This window comes from Sinohyriopsis cumingii, chromosome 6 (assembly GCF_028554795.1).
Source record: "Sinohyriopsis cumingii isolate HCF-2022 chromosome 6, ASM2855479v2, whole genome shotgun sequence".
Taxonomy (NCBI): Eukaryota; Metazoa; Mollusca; class Bivalvia; order Unionida; family Unionidae; genus Sinohyriopsis; species Sinohyriopsis cumingii.
The window spans coordinates 77,777,549-77,794,239 of record NC_142966.1 but is presented as its reverse complement, the minus strand read 5'-3'; the positions used below and the strand labels follow the sequence as shown (position 1 = coordinate 77,794,239).

Genomic DNA, 16,691 nt, shown 5'->3' with positions numbered 1-16,691 from the left:
AACACATGCACATCAAGAATTAAAGGCAAAAATGATGAAGGGGGCCCCCGAGTGGCTGGGTGGTCTAATGTGCTCACCGTTCTGGATCACTGCCATCTGACCTGTCTGCGTGGGTTCGAGTCTCGGGCTTGGCTAATGCGAGTACATGAGAAAGCCTACCAGTAGCATCTTGTGGGTTGGTGGTTCTTCCTGGAGTTTTCCAGGGTTCTTCCTCCACCAGTTATACTGGCCATCATGTATAGCCTATCAGCCTATCTTGTGCTGAAAAATGGCATTAAACCCTATAACAACAACAAATATGATGAACCTCATAGGTCAGAGTTCAATCACTGAAAGGTTATGATTCAGAGATATATCAGTTGCAAGGTTAATAGTTCATTATTCAATAATGATATTTTTTACCATAATGTAGTTGGTGCCCATTCAACATGTTAAAATGAATCATAATGATTATGCAATTTCTTGACCATATTTCCTTCTTCATAATGAAGATATGATGCTCACAACAAAAAAAATCCAAAACATCCACATTCTCTTGGATATACAATTTTATTTTTTACTGTACCAGATCTTCACTGAAATAATCAAATAACCAGAATATTATCATCTGAGTTGCCTCCTTGACATAAAAATAATGCCTCTTTAAACATCCCACATCAATTTCTTGTTGATGAAATTCCTTGATTCATATTTTGATCAAAAGAATCAAAACCCCGAATTCTGCATCCTTATTTGCTGTCACATGTAAGACCCTTTACAACAGGTGACAGGTATCTCACTAGAATATGCAATAAATAGATTAAAGCATGTCTTTGAAAACATTTATTCAATAGGTAAATATTATATAGCATTTTTTTAAAATAATTACTTTCTGAAAATCTATGGATCTATATCCTGAATAAAGAACTACCACTTGTATTAGTGTTTACAGTGGAAGCGATATATAAAATGCTTTGTGATAACATGAATACTGATTTAGCATGGTTGTGGTGTGCCTCATGAAATTCTGTAAAAATTTCAACGATTTCTTAAAGTACAATGAAGTTTCAGTGGTAATAAAATAAGTGAGTTGAATTTAATAATTTGGCAACATGTTACACTCCTAAAGAAAAAAATTCTTATTGCTTATTTTTGAAAATGTTTTTAGCCCCTTACGAAGCTGATTATTGTTAATCCAAGTATTATTGAATGATCAACAGTAAAGCCATTAACTCTTCTTTGTGTTTGTCTTCACTATATCCTGTGTACAATCATTTCAAAATGACAAACATCAAACGTTTGCTCAATCATCTCAACAAAATATCAAAATAATGTGGAGGTTTAAAAGTTTCTCAACCAATTGTATAAATCAATTAAAATTTACCCACCCCACCCATTTAAGGGAAAACAATAAACCACCAGTGTCTGCTCAATCAACATCTGTTTATTGCCCAAATTGTCAGAAGTAGTTTTGCTCTGAAGTTACATACAAAGTCATCATTGTAAATATCTTGGAATTAATAGTGGGTTTATTTTCTATTTATTTTTTCCTCTGTCTATTAGAGACTGACTCTACTTTTTCATGGAGATCAGTTTACCATGAAACTGATGGGTTACTGCCAAACTGGGCCTATGCAGTTAACACATCTCTAGTACATGTACATCACAGGGTTAATACCCTTGACATCTAATATGATCATTAAAAATATTTTCAAGTCTAAATACAAGTTTCTTTTCAGAAATGGCACTGTCTGGATATGCCTTTTATTTTTTAGGCCCTTTGGACATGTCCAGCAAATTTGAATGTTTTGGAAATGCAATTTTTCCTAAGTTAGTGTGAATCTATTAGCAAGAAACTAAGTATTTGGATTCAAATAGAAATTAGCAGAAAAAGTAAAGAAATTATGCTTCTTTGTGCATACAGTCAAACCCGGTTATCTCAATTACGTCGGGGGTGTAAAAAAATCATCGACATAACGGGTCCTGAGATATCCGGGTTCATAAAAACCGGTAATTTTAAAAATGTCCTTGAGCATTACTCCTGTCTCTTGCTGGTGTTTACTGGAATCCCCTCCCACTGCATGTTACAATAAAATAAACAAAACGCTTAATTGATAATAAAATGAAATGAACTAACCTGGTGTTGTTATCATTTATTCCTTTTTTATCATCATAAGTAATTTATTAAAGAAAAAATATATCTATGAACTCTTTATATCACATGTAGCGTATGCATCCATTACTGTAGTGTGCATCACTTATGTCAGATAACACACGACGCATTTTTATAATTGATGTGAATATTGAAAAACAAATCATGTTTGGTTGTACTCAGAGGTTTGAATATGTTATCAGATTGAAAAATGGATCAAAGAAAATCACAAACGAGAGAGTGAGAGAGAAACATCCACCGATTGCTTTCAGGCACCCGCCATTCACGCATAACGCGGTGTTAGGTGCAAAATAACCAAGATTGTATTATATCCAGGTTAATATATGACAGTATCTCGCAGATAAAGATCAATATATGTTTTTGAAAATACATGTACATGTACATGTACATTGACTGTGAGTGCAAATGACACTCCTTTCGCTAGCATAGGTTACAAAGAGTATTTATTAAAGCAAGTTAATGTTGAGTAGACTACTTACCCCGCAGGCATCAATGCGAGTTTGTATCAATTATGATTCCAGATGGCAAATAAATAGATGCGCGGGTGGTGAATAAACACATTCGGTAGCGAGCAGTAAACTAATTCTTTGAACTTACCGGCAGGATATCAAATACAAAGGTTATTTTATTGCAAAGCAAACCGGAAACTGGAAACTGACTTTTGACTCTTTCAAGTGTGCCGATTCTTATTTTCTTTTCTGTTTTTCTTTTCGCCGACTTGGGTTCCCCTTTACTGGTATTCACAGGAATTTTGAAAATAAATTAAAACAATGGAAGCCAATTTTTCTGCCAGACCTAAATAAGATATATTACAAATAAGAAAACAAAACAAAATTAAGAAGACCTCAAGCATGAGAACTAAATTATGGGGCCTCGACTACCATTGTATAGAAGCCAAGTGCCTGAGATTATCCATTCGCGTGCATATATACGAGCATATATATAGGGTGATATTCTGCCTAGAAATATATCTGTTCTGTTTATTTTCTGTTGACAAGTACATGTACAGTATATGCTGTTTCATGAGAGAGAAAAAAATGTTCCAAAAGAGAAAGCTTTCAAACCAAAACATTGAACTGAAGTATGAAATTTTGCTACAACTTGAAAAAGGCGAAAAGTGTGCTGATTTGGCAAACAAGTACAACATTCCATCAAACACTATTTCAGGCTGGAAGAAAAATGCTGATAAAATCAAAACTACTTATGAACTTGGACAATTTGGTCCCGATAGAAAGAAAATGCGTTCCGCAAAGTTCGATGATGTCAACGAGGCAACACTAAAATGGTTTAAAAACGTCCGTGCCGAAAATATCCCAGTAGATGGCCCTCGTATCCAGCAACAGGCTGAGAAATTTGCAAAAGACTTGGGACACGAAACATGGAAAGCATCACATGGCTGGTTAGATCGTTTCAAACAGCGCAATAATATATGTTTTAAAACCGTGTGTGGAGAGAGTGCATCTGTTTCAGATGTGGCTGTTAAGGAATGACATAAAGAAGTTTTGCCAAAAATCTTAGACAAGTTCAAGCCATGCGATATATACAATGCTGATGAAACGGGGCTATTTTGGCAATGTCTGCCTAACAAGACGATGGATTTCAAAGGAAACAAATGCCATGGAGGAAAAAAATCCAAAGAGAGAGTAACTTTGCTTTTGGCTGGAAATATGGATGGAAGTGACAAGATCAAGCCATTAATAATAGGAAAATCAGAAAATCCAAGATGCTTCAAAAACCTGAATAGGTCTTCTCTCCCCGTTGACTATAAAAGCCAGTCAAATAGCTGGATGACAGGTGATATCTTTACCAGCTGGTTACGCAAGTTAGATCGCCACTTACAGTTTGAAAAACGAAAGATCGCATTGATAATAGACAACTGCCGTGCTCACCCACGTGTAGAAGGGTTACAAGCAATCACAGTGTATTTTCTTCCTCCCAATGCTACCAGTAAGCTTCAGCCACTCGACCAAGGAATAATTCAGGCTTTTAAAATCCATTATCGGATAGCTTAAGTTTGCAATTATTTGCTTGCAGTTGAGGAAAAGCGATCCTATAAACCAACTCTGCTAGACGCCATCATGTATGCCCGTGCAGCTTGGAACAGTGTATCACCGAAAACCATTCAAAACTGCTGGTTCCATTGTATTTTTCCGGAAATTTCTGATGAAGAATTTCACCAGCAGTGTTTAATTGCACAAGAAATTAAAGAGCCTTAATCAGAAATAGGTCTTGAAGCGATGGCTGATGAGATTGCGGACTCCATAGGCATTGCTCGGGATGAATTTTCTAATTATGTTCACGTGGATGATGATGCCAATGCCTATGGTGAACTTACTGATGAGGAAATAATCCAATCGGTGACAACGAAGCAGATACAATCATGCAAGCAAGATGATGATGATGATGATGATGATCAGCCTATCACTATCCCAAGCTACAGTGAAATGGCTGAATGCATTAAAAAAATGAAATTGTTTGTGGCAAGCGTCGACGGTGCCGAGCATATGTATGAAAACGTAAGTGCTTTTGAATCGTTCGTTACAAATCAGCACCGGAGTAAACAAAAGCAGACTGATATTACTTCATATTTTCTACAAAAATAATGTAGTGCACATTATGATATGTTTATGTACTTGTGTGTTTTATAGATGTATAGATTCAAAATGAAAAAAGTACATGTATTCATTTTTTTATTCATATATAGTATGCGTTTATTGTACATGTACGTGTAGGTAATTTTACCGTATATTTTTGTATTTCCACTACATTATGTTCAGTTTATAATTCCTAGATATTTTGAAAATATTGCTGACATGTTTGGCTATTTTGTCATAAAATGCTATACAATAAATCGTCATGATATTACGTGCATATGGAGCAATTTCATGACCTGAATATTCAGCCGATCAGCACTTTTCCGTCTGCACATTGATTATTAATGTGTACATGTACATAATATTTCATTACTTGTATCTCCTTGATTGTTGTTTCTTGTATACATGTACTTCGGAACATAATTCATATCTGAAATGTACCTTAAGAAATAAAAGGGAAATGATAAAATACACATGTAGCTGACATCTAAGATTCTGCGTTTTCGTAAAATAAAGTTACATTGTAATTTGTACACACTCTTGTCTTTGTGAATCCTTGAATATTTTACGTAGTGAACATGATATATTCTTAATAAACTAATCGATTAAGCTACTCTTACGAACCAAAAATAGAAAGAATATGAAATAAACATGTGACTACTGCCGTAACGGACCAAAATTGTGCCTGAAAATCGATCGCTTTTGCTGACTATTTCTTGTACAATTTCTGTGAGATTGACGTTAAAAAGTTGCATTTCGTCGAATTAAGCGGGTCCACATGTTACTTCGGACCAAAACTTATGCCCGACATAACCGGGTTATCGACTTAACAGAGGTTGAGATAAGCGGGTAAAAAATAGCATAACAAAGAAGAATTTTTTCGGGACCGGACCAAAACGCTCGACATAAGCGGGTTGTCGAGATAACCGAGGTCGAGATAAGTGGGTTTGACTGTATTTTGAATCAAATTACTATAAATATGGATACTGTGAAATCAGCTGGTGATTCACTAAAATTGCTAATTTTCTTAGTTACATATATGTACGTATAAATACATGGTTCTATGCCAACTTTCTAACATATATGTATATATGAATTAAATGGTTCTCTGCCATTTTCTTACATATGTGTATGAATAAATGGTTATATGCCAATTTTCTTACATATATGTTTGTTCAAATAAATGGTTCTATGCCAATTTTCTTACATGTAGGTACAAATAAATGGTTTTCTGCCAATCTTCTAACTCACATATATGTAAATAAGAATAAATGGTTCTCTGCCCCAAAAATTAAATAGTAAATATGTAATAACTTTTGAAAGTATTTCTCATTTAAAATGCATCAAGTTGGTAACTGCATCAATGATGTCCATAGTTTGGCACCCAACTCCACCACCCCCTCCACCATCTTGCAAACCTAAGAAAATATATATGCAATAATTTACTCAGTTGACTGACTTGGTTGGATATTGTACTATATGGCAAATGGCATGATGGCAATCTGTGGACTTCAACCATTGTGTTATTGCATCTCTCTCACACACACACACACACACACACACACACACACACACACATGGTTCAATGCATCTTTATAATTTTATCCTGAATTTTCCACTCACATGAATAAAAATATTGATTTAACTTAAGAGGATTAAAATCAATCTGGATCACGGTCATCAAAATTATCATCACTTACAGAAGTTAATGGGAGCATGTCCAAGTAATTCATCACAATCCTATTAAAGATCTTAGAAACCACCTAATTCCATGAAAGTTGAACCATATAAATTTAATCTGTGCCCACTACCACATCCCATTTATTTCTGGCAATAATACTATGATTATATTCTTGTAATATATGATTACAATCATCCAATAATCCTATTATTTTCACGATTTTGTTTCCATGTTGATCTCTTTTTCTTCTACCGCTACATGGATTTGACTCTGTTTCAACCAAAGTTCATGGTAGACACTGTTTGGATTGGAAAGAAGACTAAGATGAGTTCCTCTCTCTACAACCTGTCCCTTATCTAGTACCAAGATTTCATCTGCATCCACAACTGTTGATAGTCTGTGAGCTATCACAATTGTTGTCTTCCCTTGGGTTACTCTTCGTAAAGCCCACAAAATATTCTGTAAATAGAATGCATAATTTTTACTTAAGCTTAGAAAAATGAACCAAAATATTTGTGTGCTTGAGATGTCAGGTATTAAACAGTACAACTACTTTTAAATCATAACACATTTATGTCATCAAATAAAAAATTTGTATCTCTCTTCCATCATCAATAATTTTCTCTGTAACACTGTCACTTAAAAAACTAAAAATATTTCACCAACTCATGGGCTTTACCAAAACTTGTATGCTTCTTAAGATGAAAGTTTGTACTGGCTGAGATTGAACATAACTTTCTTTGTAGCCAGCCAAGTGAGAAATTTACACTAGTCCTGCTGAATCTTCTCACTGAAGAATATTATGCACATTTTAAGATTTACTAGTCATTAGACAATTAAAATTATTAAAAAAATACTTGTCTGCAAGGAAAAATATTCATCTGGCTAGCATACTACTGTTAATTTTAAACCCAGGTATACATTATTTTGTGGAAATTAAGTTGTACAACAAAATAAAAATACTCACTGTTCCTAGAAATTAAAATAAAACCTTCCTTGCTATACATGTGTTAAAATACACGTATACTAAGCACTACCTTGGTTGCTATCCCCCTCTCTTTTGAAAACCTTATTATCTACCAATAATATTTTTATATTTCTCTGCTGATCCACCACCCATTAAAAATTACTATATCTAACAGAATAGTGATATTGAAAAATGTGTTTCGGAGTTACAACTACTTTACAACTAATTTTAGTTATGTAATACTTGCTTGCTATTGTTGCATTGCTATGCCTTTTCCTGGCACTAGTCCAAGTCCAAAGACATTATTCCCTTCTCCAGTTATTAACTAGAGGTCAGGAATAATACAAATACAATGATCCAGGTCTAAACCCTTAGTATGATTCTGACAGTTGAAATATCATCCTTCTTTGACCTTAAATGAGACTGAAGGACATCAGATTGGGGAGAGAAGGAGGGAATTGTTCCTTAACTCATTCAGCCCCAGCACTGTTATCAGTATCACTGCTGCTACGCCCCAGCAGCACTAAGCTGTGTCTAGCTGCTTGTGCCCCAGAGAGATTTTACCTGTTTGGAAAATTTTGTAAACATCACGCACATGCATTCACTCTTAACTTAATTTCTCTTCTTATATTCAATAAAAATCCATGAAATTTTCACCAATTATTTCATATGAATTTGTCTACACAGTGATGTATTTTTTTTTCCTATTTGTCCAAGTCTTTCACAACTTATCTGTACACTATTTACAAAATCATGTGCAACATTTTTAGAAATATCATGTCATCGCCCTTAATTTCATTGAAATAAACCAGGAAAATTTAATCTGTGATATAGTTTGAACATTTTGCACATAAATTTACTTGACATTGTTGAACTTTGTTCAGTGAACACATTTTGCAGGTTTTTTTCTTTGCCATGAACACTGGCAATTGTTGACCTTGCTGAAGCAGGGGTTGAACTTCTATTTCTCTTTTCCTTTTACCTACAAATCCTTCAAGTAGTTGATGTGCAAGATTCATTCTAAACTCCAACTGGGTTCTAGCTCCTTCCCTGTTGATTTTGGTGACGATATTATGGTTCCACGATTTTTTCATCAGCAAATATGAATTTACTAAAATCACTGAGTTGGACAGGCAGAAGATGACGGCTCCAATCTGCTTCATCCACAAGAACTCTATCATTATCACTATCATCATCATCATCTTCTGATGATGATTCAATCTCAAAAACTCAATATTTTCGGGATCAAACCTGTGAAACTCCTCATTTTCACTCTCATCATCATCAAAAATCACTCTTACGTCCACCATCTTTACGATTTTTCATGAACAGAACACATGTAGTGAAACTGCTCTCAATTAGTAACCCTTGGCTTCTGAACAATTCAAATTTGCACAAAGGAAAGTCAAATAATTTCTGATTGGTTTTAATATTGGTCTGATTTCTGGAAAAAAAACATTTGTAACCAATCTGAGACATTGTATCTAACACACTTTCACCACGACTGGAGACGGGATCGGCCACTGAATGCAGTAAACAAACCACAACTACAGGCAGGATTAGCCATTGAATGCAGAAACTGGATCACACATACAGACAGGATCGGGGTCGAATGAGTTAATAGCAGAGTAAGTAATTAAAATCAGTTTTAAACACAACCCACCCAATTACATTTTAATAGCAGTAATACATTACCCGCTATTATTACATTGCTGAATTTGCCAACCTGGTGTGAGGCTGACGGCCTAAGATAGGCTGTCAAGTGGATTTACAACTGCTGCAATATGTTCTACAACCTGACAACTTGAAGTGCTGATATGACTGGACTTGTGTAATAAATACACTCTGGTGCACCACTGAAGGAAGGTAAAATGAAAAAAATGTGGAGTGAAAACACAAGAAGGCAACTTTTATGATATCTTCCAACGAGGAGTGATTCAAAAAGGCCCAAGATGCAGCAATAGCCGTGACTTCATAGGGTGATTATTTTTGTGAAAGAGGGAACTCTCAGGAGACCCTTGCAACAATCCCAAAATATCTGAAGGACCTTTTGAAACGGAGAAAAAGCTGGTTACAACCCTTTCTATTATCTCTTGATTTAGATAAAGCTGTAATGTTCGAACTGGGCAATTTAGTCTACCATGATCATCCTAGCACAGCTATGACTGAGACAGGGGATTTCAACAGGAACAGGAGCTACCAAACATAGCTGATTCTTGGCCAGAAACCATGAACTGAGAAAGAAGTAATATAGAATAAAAGTTAGCACTAAAAAGTAAACAATCCTTTTCCAATGGCAAAGCAGTAATTTCAATCCTTCTCTTTGTTGGAGCAAGATATAGGAGGAAGAAAGTTTTAATTGCAAGGGTTTTGAAGGAAGCATCACTCCAGTTTAGATAGCAATCAAAACATACACAAGAAGTTACACTTGGACATTAATGAGCAAGAGAATGGTCTCTGGAACTCACTGTACAGAATCAGTTCTGAAAGCTGTAGGTCAAACCTTATGATGGAGCCAATGGAAAACTTAATTGTTAAAGAGGGCTGCTGGTGGATACATTGCAGTCTTTTTCTTTGAAGAGAAAAAGAACAAAATATGCTACTACACTTAAAAAAGAGGTAGACAGGATCAATCATTTCGTGCTGCACCAATTACAGAAAATTCTTCATTAGGCATTGTAAATCATGGTGTTTGCGCCATGCTATTACCAATATGTTGTCTGCAGTGACCATGATCCTGCGATGTCTTATGTGACTGACACATCCCTGCAGTCTAAAAGAACAGCCTGCATTTCTAGATTGTTGATGAGAAGGAAGCTTCCTGAGATCACAGGCACTTGTGGACTACTCCTTTGGGGTCTAGGTGAGCTTTCTCCCCAGCCTGAATTTGAAACATGGATATATAGGAAAAAATGATGTTTGGAGTGTGAATCTCAGTGACAGGCTTATAGGGAGTCACTTTAAGGTCTCCAGTTTACTAGAAGGAGAAGCAGGAACTAGATGGACTGTATATGAAGTCTTCCCAGGGAAACTCAGTCTAGCTGCCTCGTTCAGGAGAGAGAGGAAGGGTTGAGCAGACATGATGCATTTTCACCCAGTCTTGTTAAAAGAGCATGTATTTGTGGGATTTTGTCAGGAGGATATAGATTGTTCCTTGAATGGTGAGAAAATTTGTCCCCCAAATAAAAGAAATTCTGAGAATGGAAAAGATATGACTTCTCCTGATTGGGGATTAGGCATAATCAAGTCAATGTCTCCCAACATGAGACAGATCCCTCAAAAGGGCATGTCTAAGGACATTGTGCATCAACATAGTTGCAGAAGTAGTGGAGGATGGGAACCCCTAAGGACCTTTAATAGGCCGCTGTCACACCCATCACCCTGGTGAATTCTATGGCAGCAGAAGCTGTGCTAAAAAGAAAGGCTTAAAACTGAAAGCTCTGTCCCTGTCAAAATGGAGAAGACAGGAATATGAAAATAACCATCCTGGAGATCAATGAGACTGTTTAGTCATTCAGTGTGATGGCATTCCTAACTGGGGCAGTTGTCTCCTTCCTGAACTGCTCTTCCTGAATGAATTTGTTACAAGGGGAAAGACAGATGCTGAAACAAATGTGGGAATAAAATCCAGAATTTCTTAGGTTCATAACCTTCTCTACTGCACCAGTCTTTAGAGAAACAAGTTGGGGCTGCTGGAACACATTGTGGGTCCTTGAAAGAGGCTGAGACTGTAACCACCCCTTACAGTGTAAAGAACTCACACCCTGAAAGGATCAACCAAACCACTACAAAAAGACTTAATCTGGCAAATGGTGACTTAGCAGAGGACAGTGGGACTTATGGATAATGATTGCTTCTCTCCTTAGACAATGGGAAGGAACGAAAGAGTTCTACACTCCATTCTTTCCCTTCATTCTCAAGAAAAGGGGGCCAGTGGGGCAACCTCACTGTCAGAATAACAGGCAGAAATGGATTTAAAACAGGGATTGATCTTGATTGCTTTTTGTTTAAAATGCTTTGGCAGGGCCGCCATCAATCTTTTGGGATGGGGGCATTTCTTTGCCCATTTAGCCAGGCCTGGTGAACAGTGTTGCTGATCCCTCAAATCCTGGGAGGTCAATTTAATTATTAGCCCTCTAAATACTGTTTCCATATCCATGAAAGACTTTTGCTGCAAAACCTTTAATGTCTCTATGGCTGCATCTCCGTGGAGGTGAAGGATATCAAGAGAACCCTACAGACATCGAGAGTGTGTCCTCATGTCTTGGCCATGGCATCTCACATGGCTCTGCACAAAGCAGACTGAAAGAGGCATTCTAAAAAAGATCAGCATAAGAGGCTATGGTAACTAGTGTCCATGACTTCAGTGCTAAACCTTTGTGTACAATAACAGGGAGACAGGCCCATGTCCCTATTTAAATCCCCAGCTCTAAGGTACCCAAATCTGCAGTGGGAGGGCTTTATAGGTCCAAGTGGGTGAATGGACCCCGTAGCCATTTAATAAGACCATGGGCCAAAACACAGAAAAGAGGATAGATCAACCCTTCCACTGTCTAGCCCCAACATGGCCTTAAAAATATTTTGAGCCAGCTCCCTCACCATCACTGAGTGAGGGAGCAATAGCATGACTTGCTTGGGCTATGCTATGGAAAGCCTCTCCTAACTTGAGATGATCCTAGTCTCTGATATTCCAGAAGGTTTGGAACATAGATCTGGTGGAATTAACAGTAAACCTCATTTACTGCATCATCAAAAGTCAACACCTCTTTGTCCTATATCGCCGGACTCCTTGGGTGGGATGAAGGATGCAGAACCCAACATTTGAGAAGGACTTGCATGATGTATGGGTTCTTTCAGAAACTTGTCTGCATTCACAAAATACAACAGTTCATTATGCTGTCTTTTGCTCTTGGGCCAAGGTAGGACTATTTCATCTCATCTTCTTCCTGGGAGAAGGTGATGTCAGAACCAGGGCTTTTTTTTCTGCTCAAGGTGAAAGCTAGGACTAGTCCACTGATCTTTTGTTCCTGGAGATAGGGATTGGTGATTCCCTCTCAGTGCTGGCAAGTGGTAGTTCTGCTCCTCTTCACTTGAAAGGCCAGAGGAAGTGGGGAAGATCTAAGGTGTGCTGAACTACTGATGCATCGAGCCATGGCAAAGATTCCCCAAGCTACATATGAATTAATAGTAACATTAAAAAAAGTGGGGGGAATGACCCTATCCCCCACTGGTCCTCAAAACTCTCAAGTCCATACCCCACTGGGACTTAATGGAAACAAAGTTTAAAAAAACTAACTAATTTAATGCCTGATGACCATCTTTTTGGAGTCTCTCTTTGGGGTCTTTGACTTGAGGTTTACTAGTGCAGGATGATAACTGCACTTCCCACGTGACCTGCATGCATGCAAGACAGATGGTGTGAGTGTCCCACATAGCCTTTTTATTCCCACATTTGCCAACACTCTGGAGCATTAAAGAAGGCTGAAAGTAATAAACATATAATAAAAATGAACTGGAACAGCAAAAAGGTAGGAATTACCCCGATGTAATTATTATTAGAACGATTAAACACAAGAAGCACCATTTTGCTAGTAGCATACTCAAAACCCTCAAGTCGACTAAGCTGAACAAAGATACACAAAACTGAAGCAAGGACTGGGGAGGAAATAATCAATACAGCACAAATATGATTTGGCTGACAGTAGGAATGCCAAAAGATCACCTATCTGATGAAGTATTGATTGCTCAAGACATATTTGTATCAACGAACAATGAAAAGAATAAAAAATCAAGGACGAAATAACAATTGTTGCAAGTGGACTAAGGTATTAGACTGGTATCATGTTTTTTATTCTAGGCCTTCAACTACAAATTTGAGGGGGGATAAATTAGACTGGTATCATGTTTTTTTTTCTAGACCTTCAACTGAAGGGGGATAATGTCCTTGGACCGGGGACTAGTGCCAGGAAAAGATATGGCAATGCAGTAACTGCAGCTAATGTATTACTGCCATTAAACTAATTAGTTATGGGACAATAACAGATTACTGTCAAAGTTACTGTTAAATGTTCACTAGATTAGTGACAACCCTTTATCCAGACCAGTGTTACTTTTCTTAACATTATGTTAAACATGTATTAATTAAACCTCAACATGGAGTTCAAGTTGTTCACAGCACAGTACCTTATTTTAATTACTGCCATCATTTACCTTGCTTTTTACAAAGTTTCCGACATGACCTACCTGTTCTGTAATGGTGTCTAGGGATGATGTGGCTTCATCATATACAATTATGGGTGGATCTTTCAATACGGCTCTAGCTATGGCCACTCTTTGCTTCTCACCACCTGTACATATGAAGAATATGAAGAAAATCAAATATTTTTATATCAAATTTGATTCACCCTATCTGCCCAAAATACAGTTAAACCTGTCCTTAGATGTCCTATCATCTGTCCTAAACAGACACATTTATCATAGGTTCCTTACGTCAAGTTGATGTAGAAATAAACCTCCATTATCAAATCACCCACCTATGAGGTTATTTTTCTAAACTCAGACACAGCTGTTTAAGATAATGTTTAACTTGATAAACATAACAATTTAATTTTAAATAATATTTCTCATTTTTGGAAACTTTAAATTTTCAGGAATTTGATATTACTTTAGAAAGTAACATTTTAATTTAATACAAGTTTTCATAGTTTTCACTAATTGGTACAAAATTCTGTAATTACATAATTGTGTATTTAGAAATGAAATACAAAAAGGGCCAGCCTCTTAAAAGGTCACCTTTTCTGCAATGAAATGGTATCTATAATATGTAGGGTACAAAATAGTAAATAGGTACTTTCGGTCTTTCATCAGGGGTTGCCCTAAATTTTGGGAGGGTTTTATTTGATGGGAACCATTGTATATGATAAAAAAAACATAAAGGCCTTCTACAACATGGCATTCAATCATCAAATTGAAGAGTTGTTTTTGAAAGCAACAACATGTCTCCACACCACAGTATCACCCAAAGACTTTGAAAATAAGGTCACTGTTACCTAATACTGGGTCTTGTAACCTGCTCAGGATATCTAAATATCCAATTTGGCCTAGTTTGACCCAATGATTTCTTAGATATCTTGCTTCAAAGATAAGTGTGACAGATGGATAGACAGTACAAAACAAATGTTTTGCTTGTTATTGTAGGTGGGTCCATGTTAAGATAAAATGAGTTTTGAGTGTATGCCCTAAACGTATTGTTTCTTGGCATCAAAAAAACCACATCAGTTAAAAATGAAAACAAATGTAAGCATTCCTTGAGTTTGAGCTTAGCTAATGATGTAACAGCCCTCTTTTCATTGGCAGGACTAAACATCAAACCATTCTGCTTTTCTAAGCCAAATTTACAAAGTGGAACAGTAAGCAGTTGAAAGCTTACCTGACAATTTTAGCCCTCTCTCCCCAACCTGTGTTTCATATTTCGATGGGAACCTGTTGACAATTGTGTCATGAATTTCAGCCATCTTCGCTGCCTGGTACACCTCTTCTGGTGTCTTAGTTAGATTACCATAGTGGATGTTATTAAACACAGTATCATGGAACAGGACACAGTCCTAATGGTTAAAAATAAAAATGAAAATTTAAAGTAATTACAATTGATATCTTTTCAAATATTCATCTTCTGGCTACTGTCATGGCATCTTCAACAAGTCTTGTTAAAAATATGACAATGTTTTAAGTTTTGCATCTTGAATATTCATTTACCATATATACTCGCATATAAGCCAAATAATTTTGGAAAAATTAAAGCCCTGGAAGAAGGGAGCGTGGCTTATCCGCGGGCCAATGTCTAAACTTGACAGTTTTTAAGTCTTTTTGTTGACTACTGTAATGGCTGTAAATTTTGAGACACGAAAAAATAATTTTTTCTGTGTCCTAAGTCATATGCATGTAAAAAAAGATCATTTTTGGTGTCCCAACACTTATTTAACTGTTATAAAGTACTATGATTGATTTTATTATTATTTTGCATGTGCATATTTTCTGATTTTTGTAACATGAAATTAAATAAAGGTAAATACAGACTTCATAATTCACAGGACAGTTGAGTTTACCAGGGAGACCAGGCTGAACTATAATGTACAGTACTTACAAAGCGCAAAGCATGCATAGCATCACTTAAATCCTTATTTATTCCCAAACATATTAGATGCAGATTTTGCTTTATTCATTGTTTCTACCAAATTGCATTCTTCCAGATAACATTTCAGCTATTCCTAATAGCAGTTTCATTTATGTTGAACCACATGCTCACAAATTACTCATTTTCGATCATATAAGCGACCCTACAAACTGAGGTAATATTTATGAAAAGGTACACGTTTAATTGTACAAGGCACATAACCAGCATAACTTACATGTTCACGAAGAGTGGTAATAATAAAGGCTAAAATTCTCATATAGATCAACTAAGATCATCATCAATCTACTTTAGTTTTGTGTTTTGGCTGAACAATATCATAACTTTCAAACCGCTCCAGTGGCCTAGTGGTTAGAGCGTCCGCCTCAGATGCAGGATGTTGTGGGTTTGATCCCTGGCCAAGACATACCAAAGACTTGCAAAAATGGTACTAACAGCTGCCACGCTTGGCGCTCAGCATTAAGAGATTAGTGTTAAGACTGGTCAGCCTGGTGTCAGGATAATGTTACTGGGTGGGACATCATGCTACATGTCTGCAGCATGATGCCCCAGTGCTAGACATCATTATAAACTGCTACACTGCAGACATCATAGCGATATGACTGAAAAATTGTTAAAGCTATGTTAAAAATCCAAATCACACACCCACACACACAACTTTCCACACAATGGAAAGCTTGATGTTTCGGTGTCTCCTTTGTTGATAGTTGCCTGATTTGTCTTATGTTTTCTGACAGCAATACAGGCCAGTTAATCATTAAAACCATGAAACTAGCTTGTGTTAAGAGGGAATTCTGACTGGCAACTATACCAGTACATTGACATATAACTGCCTTTCATTCCATAATATTAGCACGATTACCGTAGTTCTGTAAAATGGGGTGTAAGGCAAACCTGTAAACTTTTCAAAATTCAAGTAGGAAGACTGAATAAAAAAGAGAGAAATTGGGACCAAATATCAAGAGGTTTTTTGTGGCATTTTTCAAACCTTGGTTTCACTAAATATTGACCGATCTTCTGGGTCCAATATGTGTGAAATTCGCTAAGGACACACTGTTTTTCTCTGTGACACCCCTTATTTTTCCCCACAAAATGCCCTATTTTCA

At 36.6% G+C, this 16,691-nt stretch overlaps 1 protein-coding gene across 1 annotated transcript in view; it reads right to left on the bottom strand.

Moving 5' to 3' along the window:
- Nucleotides 1-530: 530 nt before the first annotated feature.
- Nucleotides 531-16,691, bottom strand: part of LOC149797269 (iron-sulfur clusters transporter ABCB7, mitochondrial-like) — a 63,777-nt gene continuing 47,616 nt past the window's right edge. Inside the window, exons 13-15 of the mRNA XM_089961978.1 lie at nt 14,824-14,998; nt 13,638-13,741; nt 531-6,886 (exon numbers count right to left, since the gene is read on the bottom strand). Of these exons, the coding sequence (XP_089818104.1) occupies nt 6,641-6,886; nt 13,638-13,741; nt 14,824-14,998 (525 nt within the window). The 3' untranslated portion in view covers nt 531-6,640. The remainder of the gene's footprint in view (nt 6,887-13,637; nt 13,742-14,823; nt 14,999-16,691) is intronic.